At 35.7% G+C, this 21,497-nt stretch overlaps 2 protein-coding genes across 2 annotated transcripts in view; one reads left to right on the top strand and one right to left on the bottom strand.

The window, feature by feature from the left end:
• Nucleotides 1–4,918: 4,918 nt before the first annotated feature.
• On the bottom strand, nt 4,919–5,812 carry LOC104620210 (F-actin-capping protein subunit alpha-2-like). Its single transcript, XM_010286363.1, has one exon. The coding sequence runs from the start codon at nt 5,810–5,812 to the stop codon at nt 4,919–4,921; it is 894 nt and encodes a 297-aa protein (XP_010284665.1).
• Nucleotides 5,813–6,159: 347 nt separating this feature from the next.
• The window catches only part of PLCZ1 (phospholipase C, zeta 1), a 33,253-nt gene continuing 17,915 nt past the window's right edge, over nt 6,160–21,497 (top strand). Inside the window, exons 1-4 of the mRNA XM_010286362.1 lie at nt 6,160–6,173; nt 6,826–6,949; nt 10,502–10,736; nt 19,787–19,988. Of these exons, the coding sequence (XP_010284664.1) occupies nt 6,160–6,173; nt 6,826–6,949; nt 10,502–10,736; nt 19,787–19,988 (575 nt within the window). The remainder of the gene's footprint in view (nt 6,174–6,825; nt 6,950–10,501; nt 10,737–19,786; nt 19,989–21,497) is intronic.

Here is a 21,497-nt window from a genome sequence, read left to right as displayed (position 1 = left end):
CACTTGCCTCAAGATCAATGGAGTCCTAATTACTTCGTGATACATACAGTACATACAGCTGTTAAAGGCATATGCAAGAGTTTCTGTTTCTTACCCTGTGAGTCTGACTTCTGAATGCTGAGCTTCTCGGAGGGCATTCTCTTAACAGTATCTTCAGTGCAAGGTAAAAAAAACCCACAAAACGCTACAAGGTGAAGAAAAAATATCTCTAATAGTTCATACACCTTCACCTTCCCTTTGATTATCTCATTCCAAACAGAAAGTATTTCTATCTGAAACCAAAGACATTACTGAAACCCAGTGTTTTCCACTGAAACCACCCTCTGGGAGGCTTAGCTGTCAATTCCCCACTTAAAGAAAAGCGGCTTGCAGGGTGAATATATATTTTTCTTAACTTTTTGGTTTTTTTGGAAATGCAAATCTTTAATTATGTATAAAATTCAAGACTAAAAGGCCTATACCTACATCTAGAAAAAAACTGAGACCCACACTCCCTTTTCTTCTAGATGTGTTATATGAACAATAATATAAAAACAGCTCACCAAAACCAACCAGATCTTATTATTAGGATCCCACAATCTCAGGATATTTTCTGGATATGAATTTAAGGATGTGTAGGCTCCTGTTCCATTCAAAGATAATCTGCTACCTAAGTGACTTAATATAACATGGGTCATCTGTTTTAATTATTAGGTCTCTTATTGCCTCAGTTTTGTATGCTGGCAATTCCTAAGTCTTACTACAACAAATACTTCTTGTCAGTTTGGAGTATCCCAGGATGCTATACTTTGAATAGTTCATAATTGTTAATTTTTGAAATAGTGACATTTTGAAACCACTTCACATTTTTCATATGTCCAAAGTTTTCATTAAAAGAATTATAAAATCCACTATTTATGTAAGAATGACACACAGACATGGAAAATATCTTGCACTTGGAATGTAATAAATCTGCTTTTTCAGATTTGTTGAACATATTAAACCATTCTTACTGTAGAAGGGAAAATAATCCTTGAATTTGGTCTTAGGAACTGGAGCTTTAATGCATTGATTATTTGAAATCAGTGTGAGAACGTTCATTGTATTGCCTTAATTTTTATTTCCTCTGCTTTAAAATCCTGTTTTCCTTTCTTCTCCACAACTTGATAAGGAGTAGGGAGCAAGGAATAAAATGAAAATTTTAATACATGCTACAGTCTGCAAATCTTACAAGTAGGGGTGGGGTTTTTGTTACAATGTGGTCTTGTTCATTCTATGAATGAAGCAAAGAAAGAATTAGTACTGTTTTTGGAGAATGTAAGGGGGAAAACATTAATTTCTTCCAATGACCAGCAGTATTGATAGACCTTGATTTCTGCCAACAGATAATGTGAATCTTTAATGCTTGTTAAAGATTCTGTTGCTTGTTAAGATCTGTTCTGGAACTACAGAGAAAGGTGCTTTTAATTCAACACATATATTTGAAAATGAAATGATGAAACTTGTTTTGCTAAGTGTCCTCATTTTGATAGGGTTTCCACCTGCTGCAGTGCAAGCAAAACGTGAAGCGAAGTTTATAATGTGAACATTAGATATTCAATCCAAATACTAAAAGTAAGTGTTGATTTTCTTCCAAATTTAATGCAGCTGGAAGCTGACAATGAAGTCCAAGTTAAGCTCTAATGTTACTGGTGTAATAAAAACGATAATTTTCTTTGCAGCAACAATTAATGGTAGATACAAAATAATTTTCAGAAATCAAAAGCTTAAGCCAATTTGGCTCAAGTACATTTATACCAACTTTATGATTCCAATGAGTCTGCAAGCCTGTAAATGAAGAAGGAGAGTTTCAACAAAATTCACATTTTATTTTGAAAGTAAATTAGTTCTCATCATGTAAATGTTCTGAACTGGTAGAGTAGGTGATCTTCTCCTTGGGGCAAATAACTGTGTCCATTCAGTAAAAACCAAAGACAAGAAGAAGGAGAAAGCAGTATTGGAAACATATTACAGAGAGATACTTGATGATAATGTATTTTTGCAGGTACAAAACAAGTCTTTAACGGTACATAGTTGTGGTTGTAAATAGGTAGATATAGCTTCAATTGTAGGTATGCTATACTCCTGGCTGCAGTAGAAAGCCATTGTAAGATACAGTTTAAGAACTTTTTTTTCATTTTATATGAATATTCTTCATTTCTTTTCTTAAAATATGGGGTACCGATGCAAATAAAAAGAGATGGATCCACAGGCAGCTGTAAGAATGTAAATGGTTTTCAAAGCAGCAGGCAGAAAAGGAGGGGGATTTTAAGAGTAAAGATAACACGAGTTGTAATGTGTTCCCTATACAACAAAAAAAAATTCTAGTATGGACAAAAGAGAAAGAAGTTGCAACTGAATCTCAAACACATTCAGAGTCACAAAAGTGTATATGTAAAATTTCAGTATTCAATGGAGTTGTACACTGAAACTTGTACATTGAGCTTTCTTCTCATAATGTTTATTCCTCCTCAAGTTTCTAAGAAAAATTTCCAAAAGAAAAAAAATTCCAAGCCCATGATGGAGAATGTAGAGGGAAAATTGACAAAGCCTGTATTGTAATTACCTTTTCCAGATCAGTTTCATAGGTTTTGTGAAAAATGTGTAAGCATTTACAGCCAGATGAGAACATTTACTCTGCCTGAACTCCTTCCCTCTAAGCAGCTTTTATTGTAGATTCTTGTATCACAGATTCCCTCTTTTATAGAAAAAGGAAAGTGAAGGAAAATGGAAAGTTCATAAAGGTAAACTGATAGGGAAGGCAGGAAAGTGTCATATATTTGCATCTCATAAAGGATTGATTCTGGTGGAAAAAATGTTAAAACTAAAAGTCATATAACTGCTTAGTCTTTTCCATCATTCCCTACTGTTCCTTATTGTTATCTCATGTTCAATATTTGTATTTGAATAAAGTGCTTTTTTCACAATCCAGAATTTCCAGTGCTATGACCCTGTTTCTGTTAGCACTTAAATTTATGTCCAAAATTTCATCTATTATTCCGTACTGTAGGTATGAACTACACTCACAACAAGCCATCTTCATTAGAGCAGCCCTGAGTTGTATAACATCTTTAATAAAATTACTCTTATTTTCAGTAAAGAAGTAGTCACATTCAAATAAATGCCATGTAAAGACAGCTGCTTGCTTATTGAATGGTGTCCAGCAGCAACATCGGCACTAAAAGGGCTGGACTGGTGTTGGACGGATCTCAGTAGCAGCTGTGGGGTGAAAAAAGAATGACCCATAGGTAATACAGCTTTCTGTGAAGAACCAGAGGAGCACAGAAAATGCTCTCCATGCTCCATCCTTCTCCCTCTTCAAGTGCATGGTGCAGATTATCTAACAAATGGGCATCTGTAAAAGGCATTGTCGAGAGACATTGTTACAAGGGCAGCAGTCTGCTTTCTGCTTGCAGGAAGGAAACCCTGTGTGATAAGCACCTTTCTGCCCATAAATTAGTATAACACTCCCAGAATCTTTGTGCTGAGTGACCATAAAGATGAACAATCAGATGAAAAATGTGCTCTAGTCAATGCAAATCGGAAGAAATTAATTATATATCAAAGGAATTATTTAATTCCTTTCAGTTTCATTCAGATACTGGCAACAGTACAACCTCTTCTTCTGCAATTAGGCTTTGTACATTAGTATGCTCATACATAAAAACTGAGCATATGACTTTGTCATCAACAATATAGAATGATGTCGAATGATGTTTTTTATATTAGACACCTTTTTGTTATTGGTTTGTCTGGGTAATTAATTATCATATTCAGATGTATAGAGTAAGGAACCTCCCAAATCAGATGTTAGTACAGATGAAAAATCTTTATTTTGCATCAGAAGAGTAATCTGAAGATGGCATTTTCGCACCATGTTGGTTATCCCCAAAACCATAACAGTGCCTAGTTCTTCACTGCATTTTAAAACAAGGAATCGTGGCCAGTCTGAGCATTTAAGCTATAAAGCCACTGACTAGTTCAACCCATGTGACAACATAATTGCCACCAGCAGTGATGAAAAAAAGCAAAATCTCATGCTTATATTAAAAACACCTAATATTTTTAAGAATAATGTTTAAACATTCACATAAATATTTTTAGAAAGTTTAGTGTTTATATTACTGCTTGAAATTAAACTTTGTTTCTAATAAAACTCTAATTAAAAGCTATGTTTACAGAAAACAGCAAGTGTGGTAGGCATCTCATTTATTGTTATAAACATGTTAATAAATTATCACTGTCATAGTTTGAAGGAAAACCAAAATCACATACATTCCTTTTGCATTTGTAATAAACTCTGGGAGAAGGAAAGAAGTATTACTTTATTCTGTAATACTGCAACACCCAGCATACATCCCTGCTCAGTCCTGAAATACCTTCTGCGCTAGCTATAAGAAATTTATTCCTCCTGTGTACTGATCTCCCTTTGTTCTTGTGACTCTCAGGGATGTCTCTTGGGCATACAGAGAGGTATCCACAAGCAAAGCTTGAAGGCTCAATTTCCTTGGTTTCAGTACCAATGAAAAAATCTAGAAATAATGCCTCAATATGTTTGCCAGCCTATCTTACTGATACCCTTATAACGAATGCTACATATAATATGAAGTTACATAAGTAAATATAATGTTGGGTAAAATTACAAAGGAAAGTAAGAGTTTGCTTGTCGTCTTACCTGTAGCACTGACTGTTGGGCCTTTGACAGTGGCCATTACTAGTACTTCTAGAAGCAGTTGAAAAGTACATGAAGAGAATAAAAAATAAAACTACAGATATGAATTATTTTTGAAGAGGTGATTGACTGATGACAGTTTCTGCACTCTCCTGAGTAATCCAGAAATAACTCAACTAAACACCTCCGTTTTGTCTTTTTCTGCTTTTTTTTATTTAGGCCACCATATCAAATAGTGCGTTTCAGTAAGCATGGAGCCACTTCTGTATTTGAGACATTTGTGATCAGATGCTGATCATTCAATAGTTTATTCCAGTTCATAAAAGTGCGAGTAACAGGGAGTTTCCTCCGCAGATTTTTTCCCCATATATTCTCTGACAAAGCCTGAATGTTTTCCAGGATGGCAATATGAAACTTGGTGTCCTCAGCTTTCACAAATTTCACAAAATCTGTGGCAAACTGACTTCGGTCTATAACATTTAGAGTCTCTTTCACAGACTTGCTGACAGTTATGTGGAGGTTGGTATCTTTGAAGTAGTGTATCTGGAGGAGAAAGATCCCTGTAACTTGTGTGGTAAAGGGAGTCAAGGCAAAAGTCCAGTCTGACTTCCAAAGGCTCTTCCAGTGATTTGAAGGCTGGTACTGATGAGCCTCAATGCAGGCCACAAACATCTGCCTCTTCCCCAGGCTTTTTTTGAACACACAGCAGTTCCCTACAGGAAAATGGCAGCTCACGTAGGCCTTCAAGCCCTTGTGGAGGGCCTCTCGCCACAGCTCCCCCTCATCTAGCATCACACCGTGCAGCTGGGGTTTGCTGATTACCCCACGCAGGTGGTCAAACTCAAAAGAGAATTTACCCTGAGGGTCAAAGAAGCGGTTTCCCCCTAAGTTGTTGTAGTGGGTCAGTAGCACAGTGTGCCCATTTATTTGGATGGGGGTGAAGTTGTTCTTGTTGTGACAGGCCGCCATGTGGGCAGCCTCCTGCCTCACCAGCTTGTCATCTTGCACCAGAGCGGAGAGATCGCGAACAAGCTGGCAAAATTCCCCCGGGGGAGACTGGCGCAGTAGGCCGCAAAGGAGAGACGCCTTCTCCGGCTGGTGCAGCTCCTGCCTCGCGCACATGCTGGGCGTGAGGGCTGTCCAAGGAGTGGGGGACTGCAGGCGAGGGGTGGGCACGCAGCCCACTTTGTGCTGGAGGGAAAAGGCACAAGATGGTAGCCGGGGTGGGGGGAGTGGTGGCGGGAAGGGGCCTGCGCTGGGCACCCGCAGTTTGTGACCTCACAGCGGCTGGTGGGGGCCCAAGGTTGGGGGCTGTGCCAGGAGGGCGCTGGGCGTCCCGGCAGGGGCACAGGGGTAGGAGGGTAGGGGAAGGGCGCTGCCAGGAACCACAGCAAGCAGAGGTGATGTCCTGCCAAACGCTGCCAATGCCACTGCAGTGAAGAGACCAGAGCAAGCGATGCAGAGCCGCCATGGAGGAGAACAGATATCCTCCTCTTGCTCTACCTCCTCCTCCTCCTTTTGCTGCTCTACCTTCTCTGCCTCATCTCCTCTCCCTGCCCTGTGACCACTGCTATTGTCTGACCTCCCCCTGCGTGCCCCTTTCCCCCCATGTCAGGACCTAGGCCTGTGCACGCATGGAACCCCCAGCTGGGTGGCAGGAGAGGGCCTGGGGCAGCCAGTCCAGTCTGGTCTGGCCTGGTCCAGCCGGGGCTGGTTGAGGCTGGTTGGGTGGGCGCAATGCTGGGCACCCTCACCTCGTTGCTGCTTGCTGTTGGCACTCCTCTTCCCACCGTTCCCTACAGCTGCTGGATCCCCTTGGCCTCCACACATTTCCCTTCTCTCACTGCACACCCTTCTTCACCCTAACCCACTCCTTGTTTTCCTTCACTCACCCCCCTTCTCTTTCTCTGGCCCTTTTTGTCACCTTTGCCCACAGAGTTTCTGGGTGCAGAGCAAAAATGTCTTCCTGCGTGCCTACAGCATTATTAGAAACTGGAAGACTAGGATGTTCTGGAGTATGAGAAAAGCAATGTGCATGCTTTTTAGATTTAAAAAAAATTAAACTTCTCCCCTTGCCCCCCCTATTAAAAGACAATGACACAGGCCAGAAGTTTCCTTAACCTGATTTCTCATACGTGGTTTTTGTCCATCATCCAGAATGAGTTCAGGACTGGGAAGATTGATTTAGACAGCACAATGAAGCTGCTTGAAAAACTGCAGATGCCTTTTGATTTCGCACATTTAAAACATGTTTTTAAGGTGAGGAGTATGTAGATTAAGCGGTTAAATACATTTAGAAGTCCAGTTACATAAGTGCCTTATATTTGCTGACTTTTTACAATTATTGTTTTGAGAAATGAATGCTAGTGGGATGTGCAAAACCAGCAAATAATTTGCCTTGTCCAGGTCTTTTGTTTCTCTGTAAAATAGATAACTGAGTGGTTGCATTACCACCTTCTCTTCACCACACCAAAATAGTGTAGGGTGTTGGAAAATATGTAGATCTGGATTCCCAACTTTTTTGTAACAAGGCCTCACTTGAGAAAAATTAGAATATCCTGGTTTCATCCCACCCAGATGCTTCTGTGATCAAGCTAACGAGCCCAGACATACCTGTCTGGTGCTGGGCAGAGCCATTAGAGTGACTTCCTAAAAATCCTTTTGCCAGGAGTACAATTTGGAGTTGTCTGATCTGCTCAGGCTTCAGGTCAGCATAGATCCAGCACACTTGTTCATTCAATATTCCACTATACTTCTGCTTTGAAGTACTTAAGACCTGTGCCTAAATGGATGGGAATTGCACTCTAACCCCGGGAAAGGATGTTGCCTTGAGATATGACAATGTTTAAGAAATTTCTGCAAAGGTTACATGATACAGCTAGAAATTGGACTTACTAATAAGTTAACTTAATGTAGGTAGTCAAACTACCATCAAGTGGAATTCAGTCCCAGTGAGCATATGCTGCAAAATTGAGTGCCTTTGCACATAGTGGGCTGTGGTGTTCTTCAAGTCCCATCTAGTATTTACTCAAAAGATGTATGATTTTTCCTTTTAGCTCATTTTTTTACCAGAAATAACTGTTTGGTAAAGCTGTTTTCCTAAGGAAATTAAGCCAAGTGGCTCTGCCTATATTTAATTTCTTTGCGAATTTTGTAACCAGCTGGCTGATTCTGTCCAGCTTCATCAGAGGACAGTTAGCTATGGCAATTCAGAAACTTTTAGGTCACGTCATGCTGGCAGGCAGGCAGGCAGAGGGAAGGCATTAACATTGCCTCACTCTCTTGTTCCTCTCTCATTGTTCTCTGCCTTGTCAAGCCAAGGTAAAACTGGCAGCATGAACTCAACCCTTGTTGAAGAGTCTGCCTGTGGTTTTTCAACTTGCACTGTGTTGAGAGAATTTCCAACCTTGAGAATCACATGAAAATTTTAAACTATTATTTCCTGTATTTTCCACCTACTTTGCTTTCTGACAGAACTTAGAGAGGGATGATCAACTGTGGGTAGAGAAGAGAGTAATTATTTGAGGAATTGACCTGCATAGAACAAGTTTGATCTAGTTTTATTTAACAATATAATGTACTTAACAGTCTGATCTAGTTATTTGTAGTAGTACTATTAGTCATTCTTTGCTGTTTGAGAGGGCTTTGAGTATTTTCAGTAGTTTTGGGGCTCAAATTGTTCATCAGTATAATACTATGTAAAAATGCAAAGCAGCCTGGAAGGAAATTTTACTGGCATCATTGTCGGTAACTATACATCAACAGTTAATTGAATGACTATACATGACAAAATCTATTTTATAGAAAGCAGTTTTAAAAGAATAATCTGCTTTTTTCTTGTCTATTCTCTTTGAATTTATTTTACTGTAATGCTCTTTTAAACAATATCAGAATTATGAACATTAAGACTTTTAAGGAATTATATTTTCATATAATTCCTCTCCAGACTAAGTCCTTGTCAAGATACTTCTTTTTCTGAATAGAAAAGATTTGATGTGCACTAATAAAAATAAGAATAACAGAAATCTACCCACAAAGATTTTCTAACAGTCTTTTTTTTTATATCAACATGATTTTCTTAACTTTATTGTGAAAATCTCCCCTGTGTAGTATTATTGTTTGTATTTCATCAAGACGCAATTGAGACAGAAAATCTAATTTTTTGCCCAGCTTCACATTGTGCTAATACCGAAGTGGATGTCTCCTGAGTCCTGATATATAGTTTAATTCCAAAATAAGTTGGTATTTTCTTTTTCTATTTAACAGTTCTGAGTAAATTTGCAGTTTTCTTAAACATGTTAAAAATTAGATCTAGGATATCAACCTTGTGGGATTTCTCAAGCAGTAATGAAATGCATTTTATTAGCATTTGTATTGAATTACTTTTGTGCTAGTGATTTTTGTTAAAAATGATCATTATAATTCTCTCACAAATTCAAAGCAAATATTTAAGTAATGATCTGTAAAATTTCTGTCTAGCCCCTCATGAAATTTCTTTTTGTACTTGTTTTGATTATCTAAAGTATTCTTACTTTTATTGTTGTACTTATTCAGACATCTCTTAGTAGAACTGTACTGCATAGGAAGAAGATGGTAATGTATCATTAGGCTTTTAGTTTCCATGGTGTCTCTTCAAAACTAATCTAATTTAGTAGTAAACAAAAGTCTTCATAAAAAAGCAGCTAAAGCTCATAAGACATTTTATGTTTGCAGAACTTTTGGGAAATCTCTACTAAGCATAGTAGGTGCTATGTTATTAGATGCTGAAATTTAGCCTCTTTAGTAGTCCCAGTTTAAGGAGCCAACAATTATGAAATTTGATCAGCTTCCAGTGATAATCAATGATGCAAAGAATTGTCATTTATTTATGATTTTTGTGAGTAATTTTATCAGTAAATTTCCAAAGTTGCTCTTAATTTGGCAACTTTAAGAATAATACAAGCTAAACTGTTAGAAACATCTATATTTTATATGCACAATTACATATTTCATGTAGAAAATTTTAAAGGATAAATAAAATTGTTAAGCCTGAGAAAAATGTAAATGGCAGAAATGCTAAAAAAGTATTATCCTACTCAAATTCTTTTGCCCTTTTGATTTTTCTAGTGGCTTTTATAGTGAAACACTGAAATTAATTAATATGCTAACATTTTGTAAGCTCTATGAAAACAAGCTTACAGTTTAAGTATTCTGAAAGTGTGAATAATTAATCTGAGTTAAACATTCTGGCTTGTTAAGAATAGAACACAATGTCATAATTTATTATAAAGTATCTTGTCTCCAAACTTTAATAGTGTTTCTTACCTGATATATTGGATCTCAAGATAATTTTGTCATCTTTATTTCATTTTTTAGATAACTGTTTCCTGTATGTTGTATGTAAATTCAACTGACAGTATTTACAATATGGTTTAAATTGCTGTTGGAGAGGTATTATGTTAAATATATTTTCCACTTGATAATTTTTATGCTGCAGATTTATTTTACTGCATAGCATTTTAGAAGTTTTGTATAACATGTTTTAACATTGCATATGCGTTATATAGAAATTTATTGTAGTTAGATACTAATTATGTCATATGGTACATTTTAATTTGTATAAAATATTTTTATCACACAAAGTCAAATCTAAAAGTTGCATATAGAAGCAGAAGAATATAATTTGATAATGCATTGCAGTCACTGTTGCTTGAGGTTTTTTCTATTGTTCTTGCTCTTACGATCAGATATAATAGAGTGTTTTGTGTGTATCTTTGTACCATTTCTATCGTTGTATTGACTGGCTTGATTTTTTTTTTTTTTTCTTTTCAGAAAACAGTCGACAAGCGTAAGGCACATACGATTAACATAGAAGATTTCAGGGCAATTTATCGAACTCTTGTACACAGACCTGAATTTCATGAACTTTTCCATGCTTACTCTCCAAACAGCAAAATTCTAGCTGACACTGAACTCATTGAATTTCTCAAGAAAGAACAATATGAAACTGAAGCTTGTGAAACAACTGCCTTAGAAATTATTTTGAAGTATGAACCCATTGAAGAAGGTATGCATAGTTGTATGCATAGAAGTATTTGATTTCTAGCTCTTACTTATTGTGCTTCTGTCAATGACTATGTTTATATTTTTGAATACTCATCTGACTATGCAAATTGAACATTTTAAAGAAAACGAACATAAGCAATTATATTATAGTTATGTATGTTGCATAATATCTTTTGTAAGCGCTTGTACAAAATGTTGATTTTTTAAAATTCAGATCTTTAAACATTGTGAATGTAGTAATACAAGGAACTATTAATAAATCACAATAAATTTATGCAGCATATTGCTCAGTCATAGCATATGACATTACTTACCAGATCTGTCATTCTTACTTCTTGTTGCAACAGACTGGTCCAAAACCTACATGCAGATTGCTTCAAACAAAATACAATTTTCACACAGCAGATGAACTAATATAAACTGCACTAAATCTTTTTACTGCTCACAGAAACATGTGAATGACCATTATTAGGAAGCCAGGCTGAATTTTTTTGTTTAGCTAAATTTTTAAAAATAATTTTGCTTAATTAATTAGAGGAATATAAATATTGAATTACAAAGATAAAAAATTAGAAATTATATTTTATTAGCAACTGATCTGTTCATCACAAGATATTTCTCTTAGAGGAAATCAACCATAATTAAATCAGTTAGAATGGATGAAGTATTAATTAAAAAAAAAAAAAAAAGCATAAAAATCTGAACACTGAGGACAGCATTTTTCAAGACTAGAAAATGTCAGAATATAATTTTGTGTAATTTGGTTTGGTTTAACTACTCAATACTGTGATTCACAATCACAATAAAGTGAAAATAAGTTTAGTTAAACCCATTGCAATTCAAAACATATTTTACAACCAAGAGTGTTTTGATCCTACTTGGGCATCACATTAATTGTTACAGCATTGTTTATATAGTAGAGCTTTTTGCTTAAAGTTTATCTTACAAATGGAAAGACTCCATACTAGTGGAGTTTGATATAGTGCTTCCATTTTGTACTGTTTAAACCTACAATTTGTTCTAGTAGAATGCTCTCCATGAATCATAATTTTTGCACTTTGGTGTGTCTGTATTTGAGCGTCGTATGGCAGAAAGTTTAAATGTAGAAGTAATTTAATAAAGAGATTTCACAGAGGAAAAATTCTAAGGATGTATCTACTGGGAAGGTTATACCTCTTTACTGAGAAAGACTGAAACCTTAGTTACACTCTGGTTTGCTCTCAGCTGGACATGATTGGCAACAACATCAGGAATACATTTAAGCAGTCTTGTGAACATGGTGGATCCTCAGCATCTTCAGCAGGCATGGAGTCTGGTTATTAATCTATCCCATCATGTGTCTACTGATGTCATTACCCATGTTATTGGGGTTAAAGCTATAATTAATTATTTATGCTCTCCCAAGCTCTCCCATTTCCATTTTTTTCTCTGATCAACTTGTAAGAGAAGATCTCTAAACATAGACTTCTACTACCACAGAATCATGGAACTGTTCAGATGGAAAGGGACCTCAGGAGGGCAGCTACTCCAGCCTTCTGCTCAAATCAAGATTATCACTGAATTCAGAATAGGTTTCTCAGGACTTTTTTTCAGTCAAAGCTTGAAAACCCCTAAGGACAGAGATCCACAGCCTCATTCATGTGCCCGGAAATAGCTTCCAGGAGTTCTTGCACCATGATTTTCCGAGGGATGAAAGTGAGGCTGGCCAACTTGTAGTTCCCTGAATTGAATCATGGAATCATGGAATCATGGAGTCATAGAATCACAGAAACATAGAATCACAGAATAGTTTGGATTGTAAGGGACCTTTAAAGGGCATCTAGTCCAATCCCCATGTAATGAGCGGGGACATCTTCAACTAGATCAGGTTGCTCAGAGCCCCATCCAACCTGACCTGGAATGTTTCCAGGGATGGGGCATCTACCACCTCTTTGGGCAACCTGTAACAGTGTTTCACCACCATCACAGTGAAAAGTGTCTTCCTTATAGCTAGTCAAAATCTACTCTCTTTTAGTTTAAAACCATTACCCCTTTTCCTATTGCTTCAAGCCCTGCTAAAAAGTCTGTCCCCATCTTTCTTATAAACCCCCTTTAAGTACTGAAAGGCTGCAATAAGGTGTTCCCAGAGCCTTCTCTTCTCCAGGTTGAACAACCCCAACTGCCTCAGCCTTTCCTCATAGGAGAGGTGTTCCATCCCTCTGATCATTTTTGCAGCCCTCCTCTGGACCTGCTCAAACAGGTCCATGCCTTTCCTATGCTGAGGGTTCCAAAACTGGACATAGTACTGCAGGTGGGGTCTCAGCAGAGTGGTGTAGAAGGGCAGAATCACATCGCTCGACCTGCTGGCCGTGCTTTTTTTGATTCAGCCCAGGGTACAGTTGTCTTTCTGGGCTGCAAGTGCAGAAAGTCCTTGCCCTTTTTGAAACTGAATGCAACATTTTTTCTTCTCAAGTCATTGGGGCCTCCCCCTGACCTCTATGGCCTTTCAAATATGGTAGAGAATGGCTTTGCAGTGATACCAGCCAACAGTTGTTAACACCCTCAGATGCATCTCATTTGGTCCCATGGACTTTTATGTTTTGAGTTCTCTCCAGTAATCTCTATTTTATTTTAATCTCTATCTGATGGTAGTTTCTTTTTTTCTTGAACCCTGCCTGTAGACACAAAGCCTACACCTTGTTGATAAAGACTGAGAAAAAGACACCACTGAGTACTTTCGCATTATCTGTGTTTACTGTCATTAAACCACCTGCCCTTGTTCAACAGCAAGCTCACTTACTCTTTTTTAAAACATAGCCGATGCAGCAGTAAAAGTGCTCCATTGCTACTGATGTCCCTTGCCAGTTTCAATTCTGGTTAAGCTTTGGCTTTCCAAACACCATTGCATCCTGCCTGAGCAGTGTTTCGATAGTCCTCCCTGCAGCCTCCCACGCTTTGACTAGCAGTTTTATTGTTTCTTTTTTATGTTATTTCACTTTTACTCTCTCAGTGAATCTGTGACATTGTTCTTGTTGCAGTAGAAAGAAGCTATCTAAACATCTATCACTGGTGATTCAGCCCAGAATGTAGAGATCAATCTGGGTTCTTCCATATTTCAGGAATACTTTGCAAACAAAATATTTTTCTAACAAATAAGTTCTTCCTATTGAGTCAGGCATACCTACAGAGCTCATAATTTCTTCTTTGTTTAGCTACCATGGAAGGGTTTCTGTGTTGTTGCCGTTATTTTAAGGAAAAGCGCCAGTTACATTTTGATGAATGTTAAAAGTCATCAGAATAATATTCTGAAACCATTATGCAAAAACCTTATTCATTTATTACTTTAAAAGCCTTGTCTTACTTTTTATATATATTTTTTTTTTCCTTTCTGTGTTTTAATTTCTTTGTTTTCATGGTGCTCTCCTTTCTCCGTTCCCTTCTTTCCTGTTATTTATTTATCTTTTTCCGTTGTCGTTCTATATATTCTATTGTTCAACAATGAATGAGTTCATTGTTGGTCTTTAAAAAACATTTTAACTTTATTTTTCTTAGGGTTCTTATCTGCCATTCTGCTTGCCTGCTTATTATGCTGTCTCCTTTCGAGTCATTTAGTAACAATGCACAACGCCCCCCAACCCAAAAATTTATATGTCGTCTTGACTTACTTGCAGAAGAAACACTATGTAGGATCTTCATAGATGCCTTGATCACCCCTCTGGAATCATGAGAATCTGAGTGGAGGTTTGTTAATTCTGTACTATGCATATTCTTCAGCTATTGAAGGCTGCTTCAAGAACATTTCTGCTGAGATCCACTGAACATAACTTGAGGCAAAATTTGCAGCTAAGCTAAGAAGGGGAAATGACTGTTAACTGCATTTTATTGCAAGCTGTTACGTTGTTCAGTGGACTCTCAGATGTTTAACTTTGTTAGTTTCCTTTGGTTCCCAGTCTTTGATAAGGGGTGGAATTGATAACTGGTTAAGTAAAATAAACCCAACGAGGAGAAAATTCCTTTTGGGATAATAACCCTGGAATATCTATGCTGATCATTCCCACTGTGCTGGAAAGAAGAAACTGGATGCATATTTCAAGAAGAAACCAAACATGTTTGGTCTTTCATTAAGAGTCACTCACTTCCAGTAATAGCTACAAAACCTTTCATTCCTTATGCCATTACTTTCTGAGGTTGCCTTTCAAAGTTAGAATATATCTTATTGAATATGTTCTACTCTTTCTGAGAACTAATGTGTTTTCTAATTAATTATATAATACATTACCAATTTAAAAGTTTCTTTTATTTTATCTGTTTTGATGGGAAAGTTGATAGCTATAAAGTGGTTAAAAACTGAAGACTCTTTAGTCAGTTAGAAAATACATTTGTAAATATCAACTAAAGTTTCTACAGTTTAAGTTTAATGTCTAGTTTAAATTTCAGATGCTGAGCCAAATTCTTGTTTGTCTCTTCATCTGTGATAAAATTGGTTGTCTTTTAATTGGAAATAATAGCTGTATTATTCATGCTCCTTTGAGTGAACTAATACTCCCACTCAAACATATTTACTGGAAAGTTCCAGATATGATTGACATGATAGTTGATTCATATGGTGTTGTGATAGACCATTTTGTGTAACTGTCATTCTGAATTTGGTATAGAGTATTCTTCATCAGGATGATCTGTTGGACTCATCTGCCATCCTTATCCTGTATATTGCAGAAAGGGAAAAGGGCAGATTTTGACATTTGATTGACTGGTTTGCTAATAATAACAACCATTATCTGATAAATGTGATGACACTAGTACGTCAAGATAGAGATGAAAACAGTGACTAGATTTTAGATACACCATTGGTAAGTCCATCTATAACATTTAGCACATCCCTAACATTCGTGTGCAGAGAGAGGACTTTTCAATGTTATTGAGCCTGATAACTCTGAATTAACTCTCAGAGGGTATTGTACTTAGTTCAGAAACAGTATAGTATACATTACTTTCTCATTTTTATTGTACAATTTAATTCCTAATGGCAAAATGCTGCATTAACAGATTTTGTGTGTGTGTGCACTAAATAAATTTTTGGCTGAAGGAACCATTTTATTGAATTGACCATAAAACTGGGGAATATGTGATTCACACCTGACAGCTGTGTCTTACTAACATCCAAATATCAGTTTTGTTCTACACAAAGATTCGGTTATCTCTCCATTTTATTAATAATTTCGAATAGATATCTTGAATCATTGAATGAGATTAAAGGAAACATGCCAACCAATTGCACTTCATTCTTTTTAATCTTGGTATATATTTATTTTTTAAAAAACATTACTGTTCATTATTCAGTATTTGCATGGATAGGGTTAGAGGCAGAGTGAGGATAAGAAGGTGCATCTCACTATTATTTACAGTGCACTACCATTCAAAAACTCTGCTCCTGCCTCTGTGTTTTCCTGCTAGGCCCTACAAAAACAGGTCAAAAATACAATCCTGTCTTGAAAAACCTGCTTAATTTGTATATAACAATATAAGCTTGGTCCATCTGTCAGGTAAAGAATTTGACTAATCCAGAATGTATTTGTGAATCAAAATAATATTTTCAGTGTATTCCTAGGAGATAGATGCTTTTAAATTTGATTTTTTTTGTGTGTGCATGTGTGTCTAAGAGAAAGCGAGCAAGAGAGAGAGCATGCATTTGCAGGAAAGAACTTTTGATCCCATTGACCAATGTAAATCAAGTTTAACAGAGTCGAGACCTCAGTCAAATTCCTACAGATTTCATTAAAAAATTGCATGAAATAAGAAACATGACTTAAAACTCTCAACTAAGACAATGGCTGGCTGAAGCTGGATTTGTGAGACACAAAAATTCCAATATGTGACAGAATGTGTAAATATCTAGTTTTAGGAAAGGCTTTCACCAGAAGAAGACAATCGATTATAAATTGAAATTTATAAACCAATGTAATGCAATGGCCTGTGATAAACTGTGTAAAAATAAAAACATTTTCAGGCCATTGATTATAGACATGAGCTATAACAGGGTGTTTTACTGAAGTCAAAGACCTTACATGTTGGCTAACAAAGTAACACAAGTTTACTTTATAATGTTTTCACTTTTAGGGGATTATGGTCATGAGCATATTTATACAAACATAAGTTCTTTGCTTGAGAAGACTGTAACTATCTTTTATCAATGATGAGAAAAGCATCAAAAGCCAGAAAAGCATCAAAAATAATTCCAAAAATAAGCAAAACTTTGGAATGTCAAAATTTTTCATTAATTTAAAAGATAAATGTCAAAAAATTAATGTAAGAATTGTTAGTAAATTAAAAAAGGGGGGAGGGGTACTGGCCTAACTTGTAATTACACAGAGATATATATAAAGCATGAAAAATAAATTAATCAATCAATAAATTAACTTTTTTTAAAGATCCAGAAAGTAGAAATGTAACCCTATTGCTACAAGTATTACACAATATAGCATGTGCTTGTGGATAAATCAAAAAAGTCAAGATACTAAATAAGATGCAATATCAAGAATCATAAGGGTAACAATAAGTCATTCTGCAAATATGTTAGTTAAAAGAAAGACCAAGGAAATTCTTGATCCACTACCTAAGTACAATCGGGTGGCTAACATTATTAATAAGAACAGAGTAAGTTCTCATTCAAAAATATAGAAAAAATGGTGGGACATGCTTAAATGACTTAATCAGATTAGTGAAGACAGGTTGACAAAGCCTAGTTTTTAGAAAATTGACTGTAAGAAGCTTGCCTAATACAGGTTACCTTTGAAAACACATGGAGAATGGATGATGAATTGAAAGACTTGGAAAGATGAAATGTAGTATCCATTTTAGAAAGGGAACATCCAAGGAACTAGACACCAGTCAGTTACCAGAGAAATGTGGAACAAATAATGAGTATGGAATCACCTCTAAGATGGTAAGGATAAGTAACAGTGTGCCAGGACATTTCATGAAGAAATTGTATCCAGTTTTCTTCTATAAGAGTGTAACAGCACTGGTGGATAGAAGAAAAATACTTTTTAACGCTGTCTTGCATTCTAAAAAACAAGTTGAGGAAGCAGAAAGCAGGCAAAATAACTACACGGTACATAAGCAACTCATTAGAAAATTACTCTGAGAAGTTAATTGTCAATTACTTAGAGACAAAATTAAAGGCTACATCAATCTACAGTTGGACTAAGCATTGTGTTGGGATCCAGACTTCAATTATGTCATTGATAAATTGGATGATGGAATAAAAATTAATTTTGTTAAATCTAGATTTGACACCAGAACTTCACGTATAATAGGGAACAAGAATAGAAGTCAAAGTGATTTTGGCAAATTGATAATATAGAAAAGAAGGATGGTGTTCAATAAGGAGGAGCACTAAGTTCCATTTAGGGCATCAAATGTCATGAAGGAAGTTTACCAGATGGAAAGAGTTGTAGAACAACAGAAATTATCAGAAGTCTAAGAAAACCTAACCTAAAGAGAAAGATGCAGTGAATTGGATTTGTTTCTTCTGGGAAGCAGTGGAATGACAGGAAGTGTAATAGCAGTTTTCATATGTGTATAAGACTGTTAAAAAAAAGGAGAGGAATAGTATAAAAGAGAAAAAATATTTTGGAAAGCAAAGAAGTTTCAGGGTAAACATTTGTTGTGGTTTAGCCCCATGTGATTTAGACAAACCACAACATTACAGAAAACTTTCAAATGATACGATTACTTAGGTGCTGAAATGGGATTACTGGGATGTCTGTGGATTCTTCGTCAATGGAAGTCTAAGAATAGCTTTGGCAGACTTCTGGTAGGAATAACATTTGTATGGTTAAGGACAACAGTGTATGTATGTATGATGTCTGGAGGGCCTTGATCCTAATTTTCTATTTCTGTTTAGCATTTTCAAACATTGTGTTTTCTAGTTCAAAAAACTGTGTAATTTAGAAATAATTATTTTCTTTGTGTTACCATCATCAGAATGATTTCCATATATTCTCATTCAGATAGAAAACTTTCAGTCTGTACACATTCTGAAGATTGACGATTGCAATTCTAACCCGTAAATTGTGATTCTTATAGCTGTATTGAGAATTAACAGGACAGATAAGTGTTTTGGGTTTTGGTTTTTGAGGTTCTTTTGGGACAAAAGTTTGTATAAATTGTTCTCTTTCAGTTATCATTAGCAGAAAGTAATCTCGGATTACTTACTGCTTAATTATCAGTAGCCTACTATGGTGACAATAAGGTTATTTTAGAACCAGAACTGGGCAAAATCCCTAACTAATTCAATCTAGGTTATGTTTTGAAGCAAATATATAATTTGCAAAATTATTACATTTGAAGCATGACATGGGAGCAGCTTGGCATTATAATGGATCTGTTTGTCATTAAATCAGTTAAAAACAAAACAAATGGGATGACTATCACTGGTATGGAGGCAATTAATGCATTTTGTTATAGATGCAGTAATATAAGAAACTTGTTTTGCAATTCATCTTTGTGGGCAATCATTTATTTTGTTAAGATGCTATTTTTATTTCAATTACTTCTAATTTAAACATTATTTCATCAATATTTGGAATTTTCCACCACTGAGGAAGATACTTGGTGCTAGGAATCACAGTTTCTGCAAGATTATTTTGACAGTCTCCAACTGACATGTTGGAGAACAATTCCTGTTCTTTCTACAGAGAAAAGAAGATTCTCTTTGTATATTGACTGGCATGTTACTTTCCAAAACTAAAAAAACCCAAATAATTTCCTTCATATTTAATTAGGACTACTGCAAACTTTTCTTACAGGTGTCCATAGAATAAAAATGTCAGAACATATTTATTTCCTCACATAATTTTGAACCAAAACAATTGCACAAAGCTCCAGAATTGCACACATCTGAAGTTTGTCTTTGTATTATTTGTTATGAATTTTAAAATTGTAGGAAAGTGTTATGCTATATAACCTTTAGCAATGTTCAGAATTGGCTATTAAAATTATAGACAATATACAGATATAACCATCGGTTTATCTTCACACCAGAAATTCTTTTCTTTCTTTTTTGTTCAGTGAGGAAAAGAAGACAGATGTCATTTGAAGGATTTGTAAGGTACATGAGCTCAGAAGACTGTTCAATATTTAAAAACGATCACAGGACCATCTACCAAGATATGAACCACCCATTATGTGACTATTTTATTTCATCTTCTCACAACACCTACTTGATATCTGACCAACTAATAGGACCCAGTCATTTATGGGGATATACCAGGTATTTAGCTACTGGGTTTTTTTGTATTTTAAACACTCTTTGGCTTTTTTAAAATGAATACTAATTCACCTATAATTCTACTTGGCAATGAGGAACAAAACCATCACAGATAGAAACAGAAAACGTTAGAGTGGTATTTTAGTTTGTGTGTACACTTTTCAATATATTTGCCAAACCATCTGTTCATAGTCTGGAAACAATCTATTTTTTCACTTACATCTCAAAAAATCTACCCCACAGCAAATGAAATCTATAGTATGCTGCACAGTATATGATTAAATCAGTTTTTAATGTCAACATGTAAAAATAAATAACTCCCTGAAATAACTGTAGAATTCCTGGGCAAACTCTTATCTGATCAATATACAGGCCATGAGGGCACAGTATGGTGGAGTATGTCAAGTATATCAGTGATCAGTGTATGTTGCAATGTGGTCAGTTTAGAAACAACAACAACAACAACAAATGGGTGCACTGTAATAGCCAGGAGGGAGAAGAAACTTTGTCGTTGAATGTCCAGCATTTGACTCCAAGAGGAGAGGGAAACCAGGATGCCTTATTGCCCAAACACATTTAGAAGAAACGATCAAGAATGGAGAAAATGGGTTATCTAATAAAGGCAATACAGAGGGTGTACAGAAAATATGAAGAGTTTGGGAGACAGGTGTCCAGCATTCCTATTACTTTGTGCTACTTTAGTGAAGTGAAAGTAGTTGGAACTATCATCTATCTGAAATTTTTTGTTTTGGTTGTTCTCTGGATATTCTATAATGGTTTGCAACGATCAGAAACACTAGTGAATTTATTTCTAACAGTATTTAAAATCATATGACATTAATATTGCGTCACCTAAAGTAATTGCGAAGAGGGTATAATACCCCCTCTCTTCCTCTTTATCTACTATTTGTGTAAGGAAAATATAAAATGCTAAAATAAGATAGAAGCATCTTTGAGATACTGTTAGCATGGAAAAGATTGGTAATTAGGTAAAAGAGTCTACAAGAAATGTTTAAATTGGTAACAAGACAAATATTAGAAATTTAAAACCTTTAAGGGGTGCCATTAATATAATAAAAATTTGACTAAATTTAAGACATCCGAGAAACGTTAGTACTCTCTCTAAGAAATAAGGTGGGGGGAGTACAACTGAGTTATGTAAAAACCAAGCACAACCTGATTCTGTAAGTGCGATGCTGTTATTTTTAATTATGATTCTCAAACTTGCAGACAAATCCTGAAATAGTAATAAAAAAGGCCCTTTCAAATATTTCTTTTTCTGTTTTAAGCAACAATTTGTCATCATTCCAAAATTCTTTTATTTAAATCTTTGACCCTTGGTTTTAGTTTCTTCATGGAAGTTATTTGGATAATTGACCTTACTACTTAGTGCTTTGATAAAGTTTATTACCTAACATGACTAAGATAAACAACAAAAAATATAGCTCTGTCTTGTATCAGTATAATTCTATAGGGTTTATTTTCTTTTGTGACAAAGAAGTAGGGGTTCTT

This window comes from Phaethon lepturus, unplaced genomic scaffold, assembly GCF_000687285.1.
Source record: "Phaethon lepturus isolate BGI_N335 unplaced genomic scaffold, ASM68728v1 scaffold13424, whole genome shotgun sequence".
NCBI classification, from domain to species: Eukaryota; Metazoa; Chordata; class Aves; order Phaethontiformes; family Phaethontidae; genus Phaethon; species Phaethon lepturus.
This window is presented reverse-complemented; position numbering and strand designations above follow the sequence as displayed.

Excerpts from the sequence above, each read along its gene's own strand:
- LOC104620210 (XM_010286363.1), bottom strand. The coding sequence starts at position 5,812 with ATGTGCGCGAGGCAGGAGCTGCACCAGCCGGAGAAGGCGTCTCTCCTT.